The sequence below is a fragment of the Stegostoma tigrinum genome, chromosome 25 (assembly GCF_030684315.1).
Source record: "Stegostoma tigrinum isolate sSteTig4 chromosome 25, sSteTig4.hap1, whole genome shotgun sequence".
Lineage (NCBI taxonomy): Eukaryota > Metazoa > Chordata > Chondrichthyes > Orectolobiformes > Stegostomatidae > Stegostoma > Stegostoma tigrinum.
Genome location: NC_081378.1, coordinates 3,992,089 through 4,013,872, shown reverse-complemented (window position 1 = coordinate 4,013,872; position 21,784 = coordinate 3,992,089). Strand labels below are relative to the sequence as shown.

General features: G+C 44.0%; 1 protein-coding gene across 5 annotated transcripts in view; it reads right to left on the bottom strand.

Annotated features, from left to right (window-relative positions):
* Positions 1 to 21,784, bottom strand: part of frmd4a (FERM domain containing 4A) — a 702,228-nt gene that overhangs the window by 421,840 nt on the left and 258,604 nt on the right. The window contains exon 1 of one of the 5 annotated variants that reach the window (XM_048553973.2): positions 298 to 588. The exons of the other annotated variants lie outside the window; for them this stretch is intronic. Within the exon in view, the coding sequence (XP_048409930.1) occupies positions 298 to 363 (66 nt within the window). The 5' untranslated portion in view covers positions 364 to 588. Of the gene's footprint in view, positions 1 to 297; positions 589 to 21,784 lie in introns of those variants that run through there. 5 annotated transcript variants of the gene reach the window in all.

Genomic DNA, 21,784 nt, shown 5'->3' with positions numbered 1-21,784 from the left:
ATTTCTTCCTACAGATTGGTTGAGTTGGTGACTGAAGTCCCAATGCAGTGAGAGTACCTTATTAATTCTTATAGAATTGCCTTAAAGCAGTTTTATTAAAATTGAAGTCTCAGTTTGCACGTTCTCAACACAGCAGGATCTGATTACATTGTCTTACACAGCACTGTAATTGATCAGTTCTATCAACACTTATCTTCATAAACTTCAAGGTTTGCTGGCAGTTTCTTAACAAGGTGCTGTCTACAGATTTAAGCACTGCATTGGCGTTACTAAATAAGAAGAGTGCATTGTACTTACAAACACATCCATAAGAAGATGTTCCATCTTAACTTCTAGGTCTTCCAGTTTAGCAGCCAGAGTCATTGTGATCCTGATCGAGATCTCTGCCCTCCTGCCCAGAATGTCCTAAAGACTGATTCCACTGGTCGGAAATTACAGTTTCAGTTCGTTCACTGTTACTCAACCTCTACTGGCAATAATTGCAATGAAATGACTCCTCAAACCTGTGCTCAGGGTGATTCTGAGCCATCGCGTGTTAGGTACTGAGTATGAGAGACTGTCTCAGTGTGTGAAAATGCAGCAAAATAACCCACCGATCGACAGTGATATTTATGGGAGCAGTTCGTTCTCAACTTTGAACTTCTTTCTGTTCACTGCTGACCTTTTGTAGATGGCTATCCACAGTGAATTGTATTGTACAGTGTTGAGCAGCCTTGCAGAAGCTGGCTGCTACAACTGTAAGACATTAAGTATTTGCACGAGAAGAGTATCAATAGCTCATTGTGTCAGTTGTCAGGATTGTCTCTATTAACATGAAGCTATGAAAGGGCACCAGCTCACAGAAAACAAGAAAAATACCATGAATACAGCTAACAGTATTGGCTAAGTATTCTGTAAGGAACCTCTATATCTATTTTTGCCGTCAGACTTTGGAGGCATGGTATATTTTGTTAGAATTCATTCTGATGCAGACAGAGAGTGAAAATGGTGTCAGGCATGAAGAAATTGATGTGTAGAATTTTAATGACTAGAGTGAATTTTACTTACTTCAGCCACCTGACACTCAAACAGCTGGATCAAATAATCTGAATACTGCTTTTGTGGTGAGGTAGCGCTCACAAAGTGGCCAGACTAGCTGTCAATCATCTAGAGAAAGCTAGGAGAGTGAAGCGAGGAAAGAAAATTAAAATTCTCTGAGAGTCAGCTACTGGGAATGAGAAATACAGTCAAAGCTTTCTTCTTATTTTACAAAGAAAATCTAAATCACTATCTGCTGAAAGGCCATTGTACCTTTGCCTTTCATTTGACAATGCAGAAATGCTCAGAAAATTGTTCAGAGGCTGGCGTTCTCAGTGATTTTGCTAAAAAAGAGATGAAGGCAGTGGAACCAAATTATTATGGAGCTGGGAAACCTCTGGGAGCCATGAGAAATGGTGGGTTTGATCTGAAAGCGAAAGGCCTGCCCCATTTAATACAGAGTCTAACTATTGACCCTTGACATTAGAACACAAAACAGAGAACAGTACAACACAGGAACAGGCCCTTCGGCCCACAATGTTGTGCCAAACATGACACCAAACGAAATTAATCCCTTCTGCTTGCTCTTGGTCCATATCCCGCCATTCCTCGTATATTCATGTGCTGATCTATAATTCCCTTAAATCCTCTTATCTTGTCTACCTCCACCACCCCCGGCAGCTTGTTCCAGACTCCTACCACTCTCTGCATAAAAAAACTCACCCCTCACATCTCCTCTGAACTTTCACCCTTTCACTTTAAATACATGCCCCTTAGTATTAGACATTCAATGGCTTCATTATCGCTGAACCTCCCACTGTTGACATCATTGGGGTCACCATTACCAGAGACCAAAAAAAAAGGTTCACGTTTTGAATCCAGTGGGTCTCTATAGCTGGGTTCCAAAGAAGGGTCACTAGACTCAAAATGTTGACTCTGTTTCTCCCTCTCGCTTTCTCTCCACAGATGCTGGCAGACCTGCTGAGTTTCTTCAGCAATTTCTGTTTTTGTTTGTTGCTAAAAATATAAACTGTGTTTGACAAATGCATTGGAGTTTTTAGAAAATGCAACAGATATAACTATTAAGGTGGATTGGGGGATTCAGTAGATGTAGCCGACCCAGATTTCCAAAGGCATTTGATACAATGCTGCATGAAAGGTTAATAGGCAACAGAGCTCATGAAGTTGGGAGCAATGTATTATCACAGATAGAGCTTTGAGAACAGTCTGGTTAAGAACCCTGAATTGTACTTATGCTTCCAACAGCACAATTGGAAAATGTTCCCTGGCAGCCACTATTTGAAACTTTCAGTTCACCTTTCTTATCACTTTTATAATCTGCTTTGCAGTTAATGGGAAATGCAAATTGTCCCCTGTATTTCCTACCTATTACCTGCGCGCCTGGATTGTCCTCAGGATGACCCATATTCACAATAATGCCACCCGAAGGTTGCAAGAACAGCAACTCATATTCCGCTTGGGAATCCTGCAGCCCAATGGCATCAATGTGGACTTCACAACCTTCAAAATCTCCCCTTCCCCCACTGCATCACAAAACCAGCCCAGCTTGTCCCCTCCCCCCACTGCATCCCAAAACCAGCCCAGCCTGTCTCCGCTTCCCTAACCTGTTCTTCCTCTCACCCATCCCTTCCTCCCACCTCAAGCCGCACCTCCATTTCCTACCTACTAACCTCATCCCACCTCCTTGACCTGTCCTTCTTCCCTGGACTGACCTATCCCCTTCCTACCCCCCCACCTATACTCTCCTCTCCACCTATCTTCTTTTCTCTCCATCTTTGGTCCGCCTCCCCCTCTCTCCCTATTTATTCCAGAAACCTCTCCCCATCCCCCTCTCTGATGAAGGGTCTAGGCCCGAAACATCAGCTTTTGTGTTCCTGAGATGCTGCTTGGCCTGCTGTGTTCATCCAGCTTCACACTTTGTTATCTTGGATTCTCCAGCATCTGCAGTTCCCATTATCACTGACGACTTTGTATGTTCCACTTGCTGAGCACTATTTCTAGGCTAAAGTGCATGACACTATGAACATTTGGTAGATGCTGAGAGGTCTGCAGAATGTAAAACGTGGGGTCCCAGGCATCTAGTTCTGAGGTGGGGAGATGTTCTGTCACTCAAATGGTTGTGGTGTCTTAAGAACCCTCCACCCTAGAGGATTACTTCTGTTCAGTCCCTGAGTACATTCAAGGCTGAGACTGATGGGTTTTCAGGTAGCAGACAAATCAAGATGTCTCTAGAAATGAGCAGAAAGTGAAATCAAAAGGGAATACCAGCCAATAAAATACCAACCATGTGGCAGAGCAGGTTCAAGAAGCTGTGAAGTCTATTGCTATGTCTGGTGTTCAGGGTGACAGCATTTGCTTGCTCGAACCTTTTTGAACAACACTCTGCCAATGAACTGATTTATCTGAAATCACTGAATCCCTTGCTCATGTCTTTCCATGCCATGTGTTACCCACAGATTGGAGCTCAGTTCCTAACTTTCTCATGTTGAATTATGTAACTCTTCACTAAATCATGTAACTGATCTTTATTGTCTGCATGCTTCATCTATAAAGCATTTACACTGAACCTAGGCACCTCAAGCAACTCACCATCCTATTCAAATCCCCACAGAGAAAATTACAGCAGGCTAGCCTTTTGTGAGCTTGGGTGCAGTATAAATTTATCTGAAAACAAGAATCATAAGCCGCGGTGCACCTTTCAGCTGTTGAGCTGGGGACAAGAAGGATTCAAGTCAAAAGTTTTGTCAAGAAGATGTTTTGACCTGTGGACAAAGGTAAAAACATTTATGCTGACTGTGGGTAGAGCCCAAGTCTCACAGGGACATATTATGAAAATCAGAACTTATGTGGCACTTTCAAATGTTTAATTCCAAGAATAAAGGAGTTGGCGCTATGTGATAGATTGTTTTCTAATTGGATACAAGGCCCACATGATTCACAATATCATGGAGACATGTTTTGGGAATGAAGAACTACACAGAAAACCATTGCAATAGTGAGTTACAAGATTTGGGAAGAAATTACTGAATTTCAAGGAGACAAAAGAGTCTGCAAAAATCTGAGGGAGAGACAGCAGAAGATGGGAGCGGCTAGTCCTGTGCCTGAAGCAGAGAAAGTACAGATAAAACTGTTCTACATCCAGAACATGGGTAGGAGCTCATGGCTAGATTAAAGACACCAGTTTGTGAAGGGTTAAAGGAGGCTAAAAGATTTGCCCAGCTTGGGTTAGAGTGGAGGAATCTCTAGCATAATCTGCCGGGTAAAAGCTGTTTCTGGGATTAGAAGATAACAGGCTGGGAAATTGTATAAAGTCGGTAGCAAACCATTAATTTTGGGAGAACCAAGTGTCCACTTTAAAGCTCAGCATAAAAGCATGGTGGCTCAGAGGTTAGTACTGCAACCTCACAGCGCCAGGGACCCGGGTTCAATTCCAGACTCGGGCAGCTGTCTGTGTGTAGTTTGCACATTCTCCCCATGTCTGCGTGGGTTTCCTCTGGGTGCTCCGGTTTCCTCCCACAGTCCAAAGATGTGCAGGCTTGGCCACGCTAAATTGCTCGTAGTGTTCAGGGGTGTGTGGGTTATAGGGGGATGGGTCTCAGTGGGATGCTGCAAAGGGCGGTGTGGACTTGTTGGGCCGAAGGACCTGTTTCCACACTGTAAGGAATCTAATCTAAGAGGAGAATGGGATTTTTAGTAATGCTTGAAATCACATGGGGATCTTTTCTGTTTCTGAAAGTAAAAGTCACCTCCTAAATGTTGCTTTTAGTTGATGTGTTACAGTAGTTGTCTGGAAATCAGGTGTGATTCTTTCAGTTACTCAGAGTCAAATTGCTATTTTAAATGTTGTGCCCTCAATGGGAACGATAATCATGTTTTGCCACAACTGCAAAGCTTGTGAGCTTTACTTACTTAGTGCATGAGTCATGAGTACTAATGTACTCAAAATCACACCCACCACTCAATATCCACAGTGAGGAACATTTTCACCCAACCGCAAACTGATGAATTATTCAAGAATCCTGACTCCCACCAGCACCGCCCCGCCTCCTTCCCTGCCACCTCCCAAATTATTGGTATTGCATTTTGGAACAAGAAACAAAGGCAAGACTTACACAATTATAAGTAGGGTCTTGGATAGAACAGAGAGATCTGGAGGCTCAGATACGTAATTCTTTGAAGTTTGAGTCGCATGTAGACAGGGTCGTTAAGAAGGCATTTAGCGTGTTTGCCTTCATTGCTCAGACCTTTGAGAATAGGAGCTGGGACGCCATGTTGACATTAAACAGCACATTGATGAGGCCTCTTCTTGGAGTACAGTGTCCAGTTCTGGTCCCCCTGTTGGAGGAAGGGTATTATGAGGCTGGAGAGGGTTCAGAAAAGATTTACCAGGATATTGCTGGGAATGGAGGGTTTGAGTTCCAAGGAGAGGATGAGCAGACTGGGAGTTCTGGCACTGGAACGTAAGAGGCTGACAGGTGACCTTACAGAGGTTTATAAAATCATGAAGGCTATAGATAAGGTGAATGGCAGGTGCCTATTCCCTCGGGTAGGGGATTTCAAGACTAGGGGGCATATGCTTAAGGTTAGAGGAGAAAGAATTAAAGGATATGAGGGAACTTTTTCTTACACATAGAGTGGTTCTTGTATGGAATGAACTTCCAGAGAAAATGCCGGATGCGAGAACAGTTAGGTTTAAAAGACATATGGATAAGTAGATGAATAAGAAAGGTTTGGTGGAATGTGGGCCAAGCGCAGGCAGGTGAAACTAAATTAGTTTGGGATTATATTTGGCATGGACTGGTTAGACTGAAGGATCTGTTTCTGAGCTATATGACTATTTGACTCAATTGGAAAACAGAAGAAATCGGAACAGGAATAGGCCCTTCAGCCCATCGAATCTGCTCTGCTATTCAACATGAGTGATCCTTGAACTCAACATGATGCCCTGCTCCCTCCATGACACCTTTCACCTCTAGAAATCAATTTCCTTTCCTAAATATATTCAATGATTTGACCTCCACTGCCTTCGGTAGTAGAGGATACCACATAGTCATCATCCTCTGGCTGCAGTTAAATTTTGTTGCAAGGGGAAAGTCACCCTGAATGAAAATATTTAATTTTGAAATGCTCTCTTTAGGGACACTGCAGGAAACAATCGCTTTCCTAAAAGGTATCTTTTGTTTGGCTTGGGCAGATTTCAATTGGAGCTAATCGGAAGGAAGCTTTTGGAACACCCGCAGTGTTTAAAGAGATACTCACGGAAAAATCATTCCATACTCTTTGTAAAAGTAACATTCTCTTCAATGAAACAAACTAGCTTTAATAACAACAGCAGCTTCTAATTATGGAGCATTTTTAATGTGAAATGTCAAAGTTTCACCAGAGCATTATGAAACAATTTGACACTGAGTTACATAGCCAGTGATTAGGACACACTGCCAAAAGCTTTGTGAGAAAGGTAAAAGGAGAGGTTTAGGGAGAGAATTCCAGAGATAAGCCCCAGGTAGGTGAACAGATACCTGCCAGTGGTTGTCATTCAAATTAGCGCCTTGAAAAAGGGCAGAACGAGATGGTTACAGTCCATTTTAGAGGGTCACGATGCTGGAGAAGGTTAGGGAGGGACAAAACCATGGAGGGTTGTGAAAACGAGGATGAGAATTTTAAACAGCGACTCTACTCAACCAGCAGCCAATGTTAGTCAGTCACTGAGCCCTGAGATGATGGGTAATTGGCACCTGGAGCACATTACAATATGAACTTGAAGATGCGGACAGGCCTGGGCCGACAATATTGCAGCTTCCTGATGTGTAGCTATCTCCTCACCACGAATGTACAATGATGCAACTAGACCTAATGCTCTCCGTGACAGTCAGGGAGCTGAGTGATAATGTTCTATAAAATTAATCAGTCCCATTGTATCAAAGGATTTCCTGTTATTTTTAACGGCTACTCAATAAAAGCACTCAATTCCTTGGTCAAAACTGACGAGCCTACGAACTGCAGATGCTGGAATTCAGGAGCCAAAACACAAATTGCTGGAAAAACTCAGCAAGTCTGACAGCATCAGTGAAGTGAAAGCAAAGTTAACGATTTGAGTCTAGTGATCCTTGTTTAGAACTGACTGCAGTTAGGAACAGTGGTACATATGCTGATCCCATAGCAGGGGAGGGGGGGAGGTGGTGAAGGGATAGGTGTAGATGGAGCCCAAAACATTAACTCAGTTTCTCTCTCCACAGATGATGCCAGACCTACTGACTTTCTCCAGCATTTTTAAATGTTGTGTCTGAATCAGTTGCAAATCTGTTTCAAAATTGGGTGGCACGGTGGCTCAGTGGTTAGCACTGCTGCCTCAAAGCGCCAGGGGCCCGGGTTCAATTCCACCCTTGGGCGACTGTGTGGAGTTTGCACATCCTCCCTGTGTCTGCGTGGGTTTCCTCTGGGTGCTCTGGTTTCTTCCCACGGTCCAAAGCAGGCTAGGTGGACTGGCCATGGGAAAATGTCCAGGGATGTGAAGGGGGAATAGGTTAGCCATGCAGAATGCAGGGCTGCAGAGATCAAGTCAGGAACAAAAACAGAAGTTGCTGGAAAAGCTCAGCAGGTCTGGCAGCATCTGTGAAGAAAACATCAGAGTTAACGTTTTGGGTCCAGTGACCCTTCCTCAGAACTGATGGTAGCTAGGAAAATGTCAGTTTCTATGCAGAAAATAGAGATGGGAATGGGGGAGGGAGTAAACAATAGGATAGAGCCTGAAGAGAAAGAAAAGCTGTTAGATAGACAAATGTGTTAATTACGATCTGGCTAATGAATATCTGTTAATGCGGACTGTTAGCTAAATGGGAGAAAATGTTTCTGCTGTTAAAGAGAAACGAATGAGAGAGCATTGATGTAAAGTGATACACAGGCTAAGCAAGGATGATGTGAGAAAAAACATCTTTCCCCAGCGAGCAGTTAGAGTCTGGAGTGCACTGCTGGAAATGTAGGGGTGGCATGTTCATTGGAATGCATATTTGGATAGTAGTGATGTGTAGGAATAAGGGGCAAAGGTAAGACCATATGTTCCATCAGCAAAGGCCAGTCAGCCCATTAAGTCTGCTACACCATTCAACGAGACCACGGCTGATCTGATAATTCTTGACTCCACTTTGCCGCCTTTTCCCCAAAACCCTTGATTCTCTGATTCATTAAAAAACTGTCTACCTCAGCCTTGAGCAGACTTAATTATCCAGTTTAAACAGCCCTCGAAAGCAAGGAATTCACAGATTCACCACTGAGAGAAGAAATTCCTCCTCATCTCTGTCATAAATGTGCAAATCCTTATTCTGAGATAAAGCCCCCTGGTACTGGGCTCTCCCACAAAGATAATGATCTTTCCGCATCTACCCTGGCAAGTCCCGAAGAATCTCGTATGTTTCACAGAACATAGAACATAGAAAAGTACAGTACAGTACAGGCCCTTCGGCCCACGATGTTGTGCTGTGGAATAATCCTAATCCAAAAGTAAAATAACCTAACCTACATTCCCCTCAATTCACTGCTGTCCATGTGCATGTCCAGCAGTCGCTTAAATGTCACTAATGACTCTGCTTCCACGACTTCCACTGGTAAACTATTCCATGCACTCACAACTCTCTGGGTGAAGAACCTCCCTCTGACGTCTCCTCTATACCTTCCTCCTAACACCTTAAAACTATGACCCCTCGTGGCAGTCAATCCTGCCCTGGGGAAAAGTCTCTGGCTATCGACTCTATCCATGCCTCTCATTACCTTGTACACCTCAATCAGGTCACCTCTCTTTCTCCTTTTCTCCAGGGAGAAAAGTCCGAGCTCAGTCAACCTCTCCTCGTAAGACAAGCCCTCCAGTCCAGGCAGCATCCTGGTAAACCTCCTTTGAACCCTCTCCAAAGCCTCCACATCTTTCCTATAACAGGGCAACCAAGTGTGGTCTCACCAGGGTTTTGTAGAGCTGCAGCATAACCTCGCGGCTCTTAAACTTGATCCCCCTGTTAATGAAAGCCAAAACACCATGTGCTTTCTTAACAACCTTATCCACCTGAGTGGCAACTTTGAGTCATGCAGTCATATACAATACGGGAACAGACCCTTCGGTCCAACTCATCCCTGACGAATGGCTATCCGAAATAAATCTAATCCCATTTGTTAGCATTTGGCCCATATCCCTCTCAATGCTGCCTTTCATGTACCCATCCAAATGCCTTTTAAATGCTGTAACTGTACCAGCCTCCTCTGGCAACTCATTCCGTATACCCACCACCCTCTGCGTGAAAAAGTTGCCCCTTAGGTGACTTTTAAATCTTTCCCCTCTATCTTTCTGTAGAATAGAGGAATGGCACAAGAAAATAGGACAGTGCAGGCACAAAGGGCTGAATGGTCTCCACCTGCATCGTACCAATTCTGTGATTCTGACATACTCAATATCCCATACTCTGTGCTGGTGATAACTGCTGTGCTATTGCTTGGCTCAGGCATCATCCAGCATTGTCATCTTTCATGGATGCAACCGAATAACTTGTTTAAAGCAATTAAACAAGTCAAAATTGCTTTAAACACATTTTTATCCTGTTATAGAACATTACAAGCATTAAACCATCAGCTTCCCAAAAGTGGTCATACACTGGGAAGTACTTCCACTGACAGACAGCACAGTTGAACCACTTTTCCATTTTCCAAATGCTGATTGACTTGTCTGTGAATTTAGTAATCATCATTCAGGTCACAGCTCTCTCCCAACTGCTCACATATTCAGCTAACCACGTTCACAAGCTGTGCATTAATGATGGGAAGAAACAGCTTTACTCTGGTCACCAGAGCGTGAGCTGTACAATCAATCTGCTCCACAAGTCATCTCACTGGGTGAATATTTGTATAACCCAATTTTACATCGTTATTACAGAGTACAGATTTTGCAAGCACAGGTTAAATGGCAAGACCACACAATTCTGCGTAAGTCTTTCAACCCTAGACAGACAGCAACTTCATACACTCACAGAGCCAGTCCAATATTTTCAGCTTAATTGAAAATGCCAGTTTTGCTTTTAAGATGAAAGCTACATTTACACGATGGCTTACACACCACCAGGACATCCCAACACAGTCCACAGCCGACAGAGAAGTCCAAACATGCAAGTGCTCTTGCAAGTGCAGCAGTCAATAAATGTACAGCAAGATCCCACAAACAGCAATGGGGCAAGGCTAGCTGGGCACACAGGCAGGGAGAAGAACTAAAGGAAAGAGAAATGTATTTGTTCAGCAAGACCTCACAACTGTTACACGCACAACTAAGTAACCAGCAGCCCAGTAGTCAGCACCCCTGCCTCACAGTGCCAGGGACTCAAGCATGATTCCAGCCTCAGGTGACTGACTGTGTGGAGTTTGCACGTTCTCCCTGCATCTGTGTGGGTTTCCTCTGCATGCTCTGCCTTTCTCTGACAATCCAAAGATGCAGGTTAGGGTGGATTGGCCGTGCTACGTTGCCTGTAGTGCGCAGGCATATGTAGGCTGAGGTGGGTTAGCCATTCAAAATGCAGGTGTAGGGTCGGGTAGAAGGGAATGCCGTTCAAAGGGGGTGGTATGGACTTGATGGGCCAAATGGCCTGTTTTCATACTGTGGGGATTTTAAAAAGAACACATTTTAGTTCTTAGTGATGTTGATGGATGCATAAACATTACTGGCGAAAACACCTGAACTGAGCTTTGGAATAGTGCCATGGGACTCTTTTACATTTGTCTGTGAGGGCAGACAAAGCCTGTATTTGTTGATTCCCCTGGAAATGACACCTCTGACTATGTAGCACTACACCACAGTGCCCACTCTGATACTTGGCTTCACTGGGGTTTAAATATTATCTGACGGCCATGCATGTTATCGATTAAGCCAAAACTGACACAATTCTCTACTAATAACATGCCTGGAAGTGTGGTGGAGGCAATCTCATCTGAGACATTCAGTACAGCACTGGGTAACGTGCATGGACACAGGGAACGGGCGCGAGTTAATGATGCTCATTTGAAGAGCCACTGGGGGCAGGATGGGCCAAATGGCCTCCTGCCGCACTGTAACAATTCAGCGATTCAGGAATTGAAAGAAATGAGCAAGGCAGGAGTTTGGCTTGTGCTGAACGCATTCACAAGCAAATATACACTCGCCATGTCCCACTTCGTGTTTAAAGCTCAGGTACACTTTCTGGGATTACAAGGCAATGGACCTTCCTCCTGTTAGCAGGAGTGTGGTGCTGGCTGTACAGGGGCTGCATTTTAATGAGATCCCAGCTACTTTTTGTGAGCATTATGGTTAACCCACAGACACTACCTGCAAAAATTCTCTTATTTACCGAGTTACACTGGATCCTGGTCCGTGAAAGTATTTAAAACTTGAGGCCAAATGGCCTTTTGTGTGCAGTTTTGGTCTCTTCATCTGAGGAAGGATGTTCTTGCTATTGGGGTGGGGGTGGGGGGGGGGGGGGGGGGGTGGGTGGCGGGGTGCAACGAAGATTTATCAACTTAGTTCCTGGGCTGGCAAGACTAACATCTGAAGAGAGATTGACTCGGTTACGACTGTATTCACTGGAGTTCAGAAGAATGAGGGGATCTCATAGCAACCGAGAAAATTTATTAGATTCCCTACAGTGTGGAAACAGGTCCTTCAGCCCAACAAGTCCACACCACCCCTTGCAGCATCCACCCAGACCCATTCCCCTATGACCCACTACAGGCAATTTAGCATGGCCGATCCACCTCGCCTGCACATCTTTGGATTGTGGGAGGAAACCGGAGGACCCGGAGCAAACCCACACAGACACAGGGAGAATGTGTAAACTCTGCACAGTCGCCCAAGGCTGGGATCCAACCCAGGTCCCTGGCACTGTGAGGCTGCAGTGCTAACCACTGAGCCACCGTGCCACCCATACCCAGGATTAGAGATAATGGGAACTGCAGATGCTGGAGATTCCAAGATAATAAAATGTGAGGCTGGATGAACACAGCAGGCCAAGCAGCATCTCAGGAGCAGGATTAGACAGGTTTTATATTCCTGATGATGGAACAGTCCTGAACCAGAGCTCATCGATGAAGGATAGGGGGTTAAACTTTTAGGACAGGAATGTGGAGAAATGTCTTCGCCCAGAGAATGGGAAGCCTGTGGAATTTACTCCCACAGGAAGTGGTTGAGGACAAAACATTATGTGTTTTCGAGAAGGAAGTAGATATAGTTCTTGTGGCTAAAGTGATCAAGGGATATGGGTGGTGGGGCGCAGGCATATTGAATATCGAGCATATTGAATAGTGGAGCAGGCTTGAGGTGCTGAATGGCCTCCTCCTGCTCCTACCTTTTATGTTCTATCTTCATTTGTCCTGCTTCCGTGTCTTCTGGTAAAATACTCAGTGGGATGACTAGAAGGAAATGAGAACTCGATGCACGTTCATTTCTTGGAAGTAAACTGATGAACCCTCCCAACTCTTCATCCCTACAGGGTCAGGGTACCAGGTCTGAATCACTGCAATTCACACACTTACACAGCACCTTTCATAACCAAAACACATTACAAGCCAATGAATGAGGTACATTTAGAGTGCAGCTCCTGCTGTGATGTATGCAGGCAATTTGTGCACAGCTAGATTTCACAAATAACCAAATGATAATGATCAGAGAATTTGCTGCCATAACGATGTTGATTGAGGAATAAATACTGTCAAGAGCCCAGGGTGAATACTTCAGCTCCTCATCAATATACCGACTTTAATCAAGCCTGGATTTAACATGTCACCTGAAGCTGACACTGATATAACACTTTTTGTGTAAACTGCCCTCAGGCCACTGATGACAAACCCCTGAAACTAGCAAAAGACAAGCTCTACAACCCTTAGGGTGTAGAAACAGGCCATTCTGCCCACTGTGTTAGTGCTGGCTGAGAAGAAGACAGCCATCCATTCTATCCCACTTCCCAGCCCCTGGTCCGTAGCTGTACAGGTTCCACCAATTCAGGAGCAGATCCAGGCACTATATAAATGAATTCAGGGTTTCCACCAGACTCACCAAACTGGGCAGGGAACTCTTGACACCCACCACTCTCTGTTTAATCCTCTAACAATCACTGTACATCTATGACCCCAGTAACTGATCTAGAGCAATCCAATCTTCCTTTGCCACTCTCTCAATCAGTCCAGAATGAAAAGTGAGCTCTTAGACACTGCACTAGAAAGCTCCATCTGACAAATATCCATGTAACCACAGGTGTGTTATACAACAAATGGAGATGAAGAGCCATACTTAGGGATAAGGGGCAAGCAGCGTCGGTGACAGTTTGTGTACAGGCCCCCCCAACCCAAGGATCACGATGTGCAGAGGGCAGGAATGTGTTAAATCACAAGATAAAGGAGTTACACTAAACTGTACAGAAACCGCTTCACTACTACATTGGAACACACATCCACATATTATATGTACAAATTGTGTACTTTTGTGAAAGCTGCCAGCTTTAGGCAGTCACTCATCTATGGCAATGTCCATCATGAAAGGCTATCTTCTTACTAATACTGCAGCTTATTGCAGGATAAGGTCAAAAATTACTACTGCCAATATTGCTGAGCAAGTAAGGAACAGGAGCCATTCAGCCCCTCATGTCATTCAATAAGATTGTGGCTGTTCCGCCCAGAATTCCACTCCTTTCTCTTGTCCTGCCTCCTCTTAACCCTCAACTCCCCTGATATTTCATAAAAGATTTCTACCCTCTCTTTGAATAATTTCAGTGGTCCAGCCTCCACAACTCTGAGAAGAATTCCTTTGTGGCTCAGGTCTAAAAATAAGTTCCTGAAACTAGTCAATGTGTGATTATGCAATATTCATAGTCTTGCACAATAAAGCAATTTCTTACTCAAGTTGCTTATTAATGTTGAAGGTTACAGTTTGATCACTCAGATCTCGTATTATAGTCAAGCTAGGACCATATTCGTAGGCACTACAATAAATCACAAACTGGCATATGCTCTGTTAACGCACCATTTGGAATGTGAAGAAAATGTCGAGAATTGGAGGATTGGGATCTGAGGCCCATCCTGAATTAAATGAAGATGCTGGAACTATGCAGTCAACCAGGCAGCGTCCTTGGAGGCAGAAAAGGGATGAATCGGGAGATCAGAGGTCTATCCTAACTTTGCTGTTAACCACACAATACAAAGACGTCAGAAAATGGCAAAAGTGAAATTTGCTTTACTCGACCTTGAATTCTGAGAGAAATAACCTGCTGTGCTCCCTCACCTGAGCTCTGGGATGGAATGTTCTGGACTAAATGAGTCTCCAACGGACTGCAGAGATACTTTTATTCATTCACAGGATGTGGATCTTGCTGGCTGGGCCAGCATTTATTGCTCCCAAATTGAGCAGCCCCCCGGGTCCTTTCAGAGGGTTCAGTTAAGCATCAACCACATTGCTGTGGGCTTGGAGTCACGTGCAGGTCAGGCCAGGTAAGGATGGCAGATTTCCTTCCCTACAGGGAAGTATTGAGCTAGCTGGGTGTTTAACGACATTGCGACCATTAGACTAGCTTTTAATTCAAGCATTATTTTATATCAAATTCAAATTTCACCGCCTGCTATGACTCAATTCGAACCCACATGCTCCGAATATCAAGGACATTAGTTTATTATCGATTAGTACTACGCCGTAACCTCCCTTTGGACTCTGCTCAGACGTACTGCTGGCTGTTTCACTGCAATTGGTGCCTTTAGCATTCAATTACCCCAAAATGATTCACCATTGAGCTCAGTCAATAAGCCCGAGTAATCAGCCCTGGAAAATCTCGCCTGAAGGGGTGAATACTTCTCTTAGAACACTGGCAAAATTGGGAAGAAGATCAGAACCTCACTTTTCAAAGTATCCCTTTAAAATGGTGGTGATTTGGAACGATCACTTTTGGTCTTCAAATGTTGATTTCACGCAACATCTTCAGAAACATTCTGAAAGCATGAGCAAACACAGGAAGTGACACTGCTTCACCCGTCAACTGCAAAGCCTGAGTTCAGAGGCCACAGGGTGTCAGTGACATAGACTTGCAGGCTTGACATTTCCACAGTCAGAAACTGCAGCTATATGAAGGTTATCAGGGACATGGACTTGACATTAGAATGCACACCGTGTCACACGTGACATACTTTCAGTAAGACTGCATCTGTAAAACAACGCCTGACTGACTCAGTGTTTCACTAAAATAGCAACATAGGAAATCGGAGCAGGAGTAGGCCATTCAGCCCTTCGAGCCTACTCCGACATTCAATAAGATCATGGTTAATCATCCAAGATAACAAAGTGTGAAGCTGGATGAACACAGCAGGCTAAGCAGCATCTCAGGAGCACAAAAGTTGACGTTTCGGGCCTAGACCGTTCATCCCTCTCTGATGAAGGGTCCAGGCCCAAAATGTCAGCTTTTGTGCTCCTGAGATGCTGCTTGGCCTGCTGTGTTCATCCAGCATCACACCTTGTTATCTTGGATTCTCCAGCATCTGCAGTTCCCATTATCTCTGATGGTTAATCATCCAACTGTGTGCGTCTTTTGTTCCTGCTTTTGCCCCACACCATTTGATCCCTTTAGCCTAAGAACTATATCTAACTCCTACTTGAAAAATATGCAATGCCTTGTTTCAACCACTCTCTACGGCAGCGAATTCCACTGGCTCCCCACTCTCTGGATGAAGAAATTTCTCCTCACCTCAGATCTAATTGGACTCCATATCCTTAGACTGTGACCTCTGCCTCTGGACTCCCCAGTCATCAGGGACATCCTTCTGCATTTACCCTGTCTAGTCTTGTTAGAATGTTTTAGGGACCTATGAGATTTCCCTTTATTCTTCTAAACTCCAATGAAGACATCCGTCAGAAAGACGTCCGGTGGGTTTTACATTATTCGGGAGAAGTCTAAACTTCCGCAAGTTCTTTGGTGAGCAGGGTACCCTTTTGGAGGGGCAGAGGAACTTTTTGGATTGGTTCAGAGGTCCCTTTGGAAGATGAACAGTGTCCTTTAGAACAGGTCTTTGGAATTGTTAGAAGTAGACAACGAATGCAGATAAGGAGTGGAGAAACTCAATGGAACCATAAAGCTTATGGGCGCTGACAAGCTATCAAAGTATTTAAATCTCCTGTCCTTGAAACAAAATGTCTATAGTTTAAAATGAATATTTTACTCTTTCTATTCACGTAAACCTCACGGTTATCATTATAAGATTTGAGGAACGTGATTTATTTTATAACCCGACAAGATCACAGTGGGGTGCCTGTCTGCTCACAGTTTGATTCATACAACTAAATGCTGACCAAGTCCTTGATGTAAGACTATGAATACAAAAGCTTGTTTTTATAAATGATTAACTACTTAAATGGTGTCATTATTAAGAACTAAATTGTAGAAGAAAGTTAAATGTAGTGAATGCTTTTCTTTATTCAATTAGAAATGTTTTAGGCAGTACTTCTATCAATAAAGAATTTATCTTATTTCATCTGAGTTTGGTTCTTGATGTCTGCTCTTGATGGATTTTGGGTGATTTGATATGAGGAGGGGGTTTCATGGCAAAGAACTGGACTTGGGGGTTCACATGTTAACATAATGTCCATGAAGGGCAATGGAGTGTCATGGAGTATTTAACAACTGAAGGATAGGTGGTGGGTGGTTTGCATGAGCTGGCATAGATGGGTATGGGGAGAGGGTGTGAGTGGGTGTGTGAATGTGTGTGTACGTGCGTGTTTGTGAATGTGTGTGTGTGCGAGAGTGTGTGCGCGTGCACAAGCGTGCAAGTGTATGTGTGTGGGGGGAGGCTCTGTGTGTGTGTGTGTGTGTGTGTGTGTGTGTGTGTGTGTGTGTATGTGTGTGTGTGTGTGTGTGTATGTGTGTGTGTGTGTGTGTGTGTGTGTGTGTGTTGGAGGCTGTGTGCTTGAGGGCTCAAGGTGTTCCCTGTGCACATCAGGGAGGGCCTCTCTCAAATGCCATTAATACCTGAATGGAATTCTACCTGAGGCACTTCCAATTGGGTTGGGACTGTGAAGTCAGGAGTTTTACCGTTTGCATTCCTGACTGGTGAGCAAGTAGCCAAGCCAAACGTAGGCAGGTGGCAGGGTCAGGCAAATTCCATTCCCAATGACCGTCCTTGTACAACAGGAGATGGCAGCAATGAGCTGTCACAAATGAAACGGGACTTCCACGGACTGAAATTATCACAAGACCAGAATTCAAGGAGCTCAGCTATCTTGTACAGTTGGACCATATTCCTAAGGTAAGGAGAGATCAGACAATGAAGGGATTTGCAAATCAAACTAGGAATCATAAAACTGCATCAGAGATAATGGGGACTACAGATGCTGGAGAATCCAAGATAACAAAGTGTGAAGCTAAATGAACACAGCAGGCCAAGCAGCATCTCAGGAGCCTGAGATGCTGCTTGGCCTGCTGTGTTCATCCAGCTTCACACTTTGTAATCTTAAAACTGCAGCGTGTTTAAACAGGAGCCAGGTGAAAGTCAGTGAGCACACGGGAGAATGGGAGAAGGGGACCAAGACACAATAGGAACAGAGTTTGAATCATCTCAGGTTTATATAGAGTATAATGCCGGAGTGAGTAACAGCTAATGAGCAGATATACTGCAATCAGCAATGACACAAAAGTGGCAAAGTTGCCATAACCTCACCAGACTACGGAGCTGCTCCCTCATTGGAAAGACAGACCACTGGTGGTGATTTAACCAGAGAATCACCACATCTCACGCCAGGTACAGACCGAGAAACAGAGCCTTTCATGGTAACTTCAGCAGGTACAATAATTGAACTGTTGGCTTTTCTGCATTGCAAGCCAGCCATCCAGCTAATTGAGCTAAATCAATCCACACACAGACAGGCAGGGAGAATAAAGAGAGTCTGAGCTACACAAATAAAGAACTGCAGATTCTGGTGATCTGAGATGAAAAACAGAAATTGCTATCAAAGCTCAGTAGATCTGGCAGCATCTGTGGGAAGAAAGCAGAGTTGATGTTTCAAGTCCAGTGACTCTTCATCAGAGATACAAAAGTCCAATTCTGACCACTGCGGGAAAGCTATCGGCTCTGGGATGTGACTGGGCTGTATCAGTAATCTCATGGTTTGAAGTTTCATCATGACAAGACTGTCTGTAAAACTTTCTAATCCAGTTTGAAATGAGATGGTTTTCGGTTGGAGAATAGAGAAAGGCAAGAGCTGGGAGTGGGGAGGGAGGGGTCTGTGCGAAAGGGTGTAAGATCAAATCTTGGACAGTTACCACATCAGGGACAGGATAAGGGATTTCCTGATTCAGTGTCTAACTTCCAGTGCTGAACCCATCACAGATCTTATCCACCGTGAAAGGAAAGTTGTTTGTAAATCTACTTAACAAACTGGCAACACCAACAAAAGAAAATTACTTTTAAAACTAACATTCTTCAATGTGATACAATTCCCCAGGGATCAGCTTCATTCATCGCTTTAAATTACTCCTGAAAATGAAATACATGGAATTACACTTCTGTCTTGAGAAAAGATTCAAGTTTTGGAGGGCAGCACCTACTAGAATTAGATTTTATTGACACGTGTAATCTAGTACAGGAATAAATGAGTACAGTGAAGGGTGTACAAAGTTGCTATTCATACTACTGGCCTGTGAAGAACTTTGTAAGTTAAAATGTACAGTGTGCGACTCTGAACTTGACTATTCCAATACATTTGGGGCAGTCTCCCACATGGTACCCTCAGTAAAGCTGAGGTGATCCAAAAATCTGCTCCCATTGTGTCTCGGTCCCTTTCTCCCATCTCCCTCACCTCAGTTTCAAGATTCCCAGCTTGATTTTCAAATCCCTCCGTTGGCTCATCTGTCCCTATCTCAGGAATATCTGCCCACTGTATAAGATAGCTGAGCTCCTCAAATTCTGGTCTTTTGAGAATCTCAGATTTTAATTATTCCACCATTCAGGATGTGCCTTCAGCTGCCTGTGTCTCTGTAAATTTTCCCCATTAGCCTTCCCAGATCTCTTTCCTCCTTTGAAATTCCTCCTATAAAATCTAAATGCTGCAGCTGTACAAAACTCTGGTGCAGCCGCACTTGGAGTATAAGAAGGATGTGGACGCTTTGGAAAGGGTGCAGAGGAGATTTACTAAGATGTTGCCTGGTATGGAGGGAAGGTCTTATGAGGAAAGGCTGAGGGACTTGAGGCTGTTTTTGTTAGTGAGAAGAAGGTTGAGAGGTGACTTAATTGAGACATATAAAATAATCAGAGGGTTAGATAGGGTGGATAGGGAGAGCCTTTTTCCTCGGATGGTGACGGCGAGCATGAGGGGGCATAGCTTTAAATTGAGGGGTGAAAGATATAGGACAGATGTCAGAGGTAGTTTCTTTACTCAGAGAGTAGGAAGGGAATGGAACGCTTTGCCTGCAACGGTAGTAGATTCACCAACTTTAGGTACGTTTAAGTTGTCATTGGATAAGCATATGGACGTACATGGAATAGTGTAGGTTAGATGGGCTTGAGATCGGTATGACAGGTCAGCACAACATCGAGGGCCGAAGGGCCTGTACTGTGCTGTAATGTTCTATGTTCTAAATTGTGGCGTAGGTTTTTGGTCACCTGCCCTAATATCTCCCTTGCATATCAATGTCCATGTGATAAGTGCTCCTGTGTTGAGCCATTGGATATTTAACTACATTAAAGGTGTTGTGAATGCAAGTTGTCGTGCCTGTTACAATCTTTACAGAAAGGAATATCTCAAGTGCAGTGGCTAATTATTGAGTCAGACCTTCCTCTTTTCGCCATAATTTCCTCCAAACACAACTTTGCAATCTACAAGTTCACACAAACTACACCAAAAACTCCAAAGTTCAACACAGCAATATTCTGCGTATTAAAAGCTCCCACTGGTCGATATTTCAATTGCTACAATAGAGAACCAGTTTTCTAGCAAGTGACTGGCACCTCATTTGAACAATGACAATGAACACTGTGGGGCAGCACGGTGGCTCAGCGGTTAGCACTGCGGCCTCACAGCACCAGGGGCTTGGGTTGGATTCCACCCTCGGGCAACTGTGTGTGAAGTTTGCACATTCTCGCCTTGTCTGTGTGGGTTTCCTCCAGGTACTCCAGTTTCCTCCCACAGTCCAAAGGTATATAGGTTAGGTGGATTGGTCATAGGAAATGCAGGGCTACAGGAACATGGTAGGGATGGGTCTGGGTGGGAATATTTTTGGAGGGTCAGTGTGGCCTGCCCCCAAATATCAGGATTCTAATTTGAAACCAGGTTTTGTCGTAGTTCTGTGTAATCACAGGGAAAGAGGAGATACAAGCATGAATACTGTAATATTTTCCGCGAGCAGTCTTTGAAATTCCTGATATAGCTATAATTAACTCACACAAACCGCTTCCTCGTCCATTCCAGATTAACCATGTAGCAGAAAATAATAACTGGAAGGAAAGGAATTAAAGGCAATTGAACAATCATAATTTTGATCAATAACTTCAAACCAATCGAAGCTTTGTCTCTGCTATTTGCAGCCTCCCTGAACTGTTGAGAATGTGGACATTATTTTTAAAGTTTTTGTTTTGCCCATTTTCAGCATACCAACGAAGACAGACGTGATGTGGTACAAAAGTCCCTAAATTATCTTTTAAATCATAAGACAAGTTGTGATGCTAAATATTCCAGCACAAATCACCTCAGCCTGTTTAGGTCTCTCAGGTTCTCTGTCTCTCCACGCTAGTGTGTCGGTTGTGCAGTTGCTGTGGGATACCAGTGACACTCTCAAATTACACTCTGGCTCGTCTTCCTCTGTAATTAAAATTTAGAAGGGAAACGCAATCTCACTTGTCACAGACAGCAGTTGCCCTGTGATGTTAATCAGCAAAACGGTGTGAAGATCTCACATGTGTATGAAGTGAATCAGTAAAACAAGATAATGTGGAACCAGGCTTCAGAACGAGTTATCAAAGTACACAATAGGAGGCTTTGCAAGGCATCTTCTACATTTGGGCTCCTCAGATTCCTAAGGGGTCTTGACAGGATGAGTGCTGAAAGAAGGTTTTGTTTTATTGGAGACTCCAGAACTAGGGTCATAGTTTAAAAGCAAAGGGACCCATTCAAACAGATTGGGGCAATTACTGTTCTCACAGATGGATGCGAGTCTTTGGTATACTCTTCATCAAAGCGGTGGTGGCTGCAACATTTCAATATTTTTAAAGAAGGGTTAGATAGACTCTTATTGAGGCCATCATTTTTTCTTTATTCATTAACAAGATAAGGGTGATGCTGGCTAGGCATCCCTATTTGGCCAGAAGGCAGTTCAGAGTCAACCACATTGCTGTGGGTCTGGTGTCACATGTAGAGCCAGACCAGGTAAGGAGAGCAGTTTCCTTCCTGCAAAGGCATTAATGAACCAGATGGGTTTTTCCTGACAATCGATTTATGGTTATCATTAGATTCTTAATTCCAGAAACTTTGTTAAATTCAAATTCCAGCATCTGCTGTGGTGGGATTTGAACACAGGTTCCCAGAATGTTATCGGGGTCTCTGAATTAACAGTCCAGCAATGATGCCACTGGGCCATCATCTCCCGTCTCCTGCAGGACTAGGCAGGACTGTGGAGTAATCATGACTTTGTTAAAAGGCAGAGCAGATTTGAAGGGCTGCGTGGTCTGTTCCTAGCTTGTGAACTTATTCCTGACATTGTAAAGAGTCCGATACATTCCAACATATCTC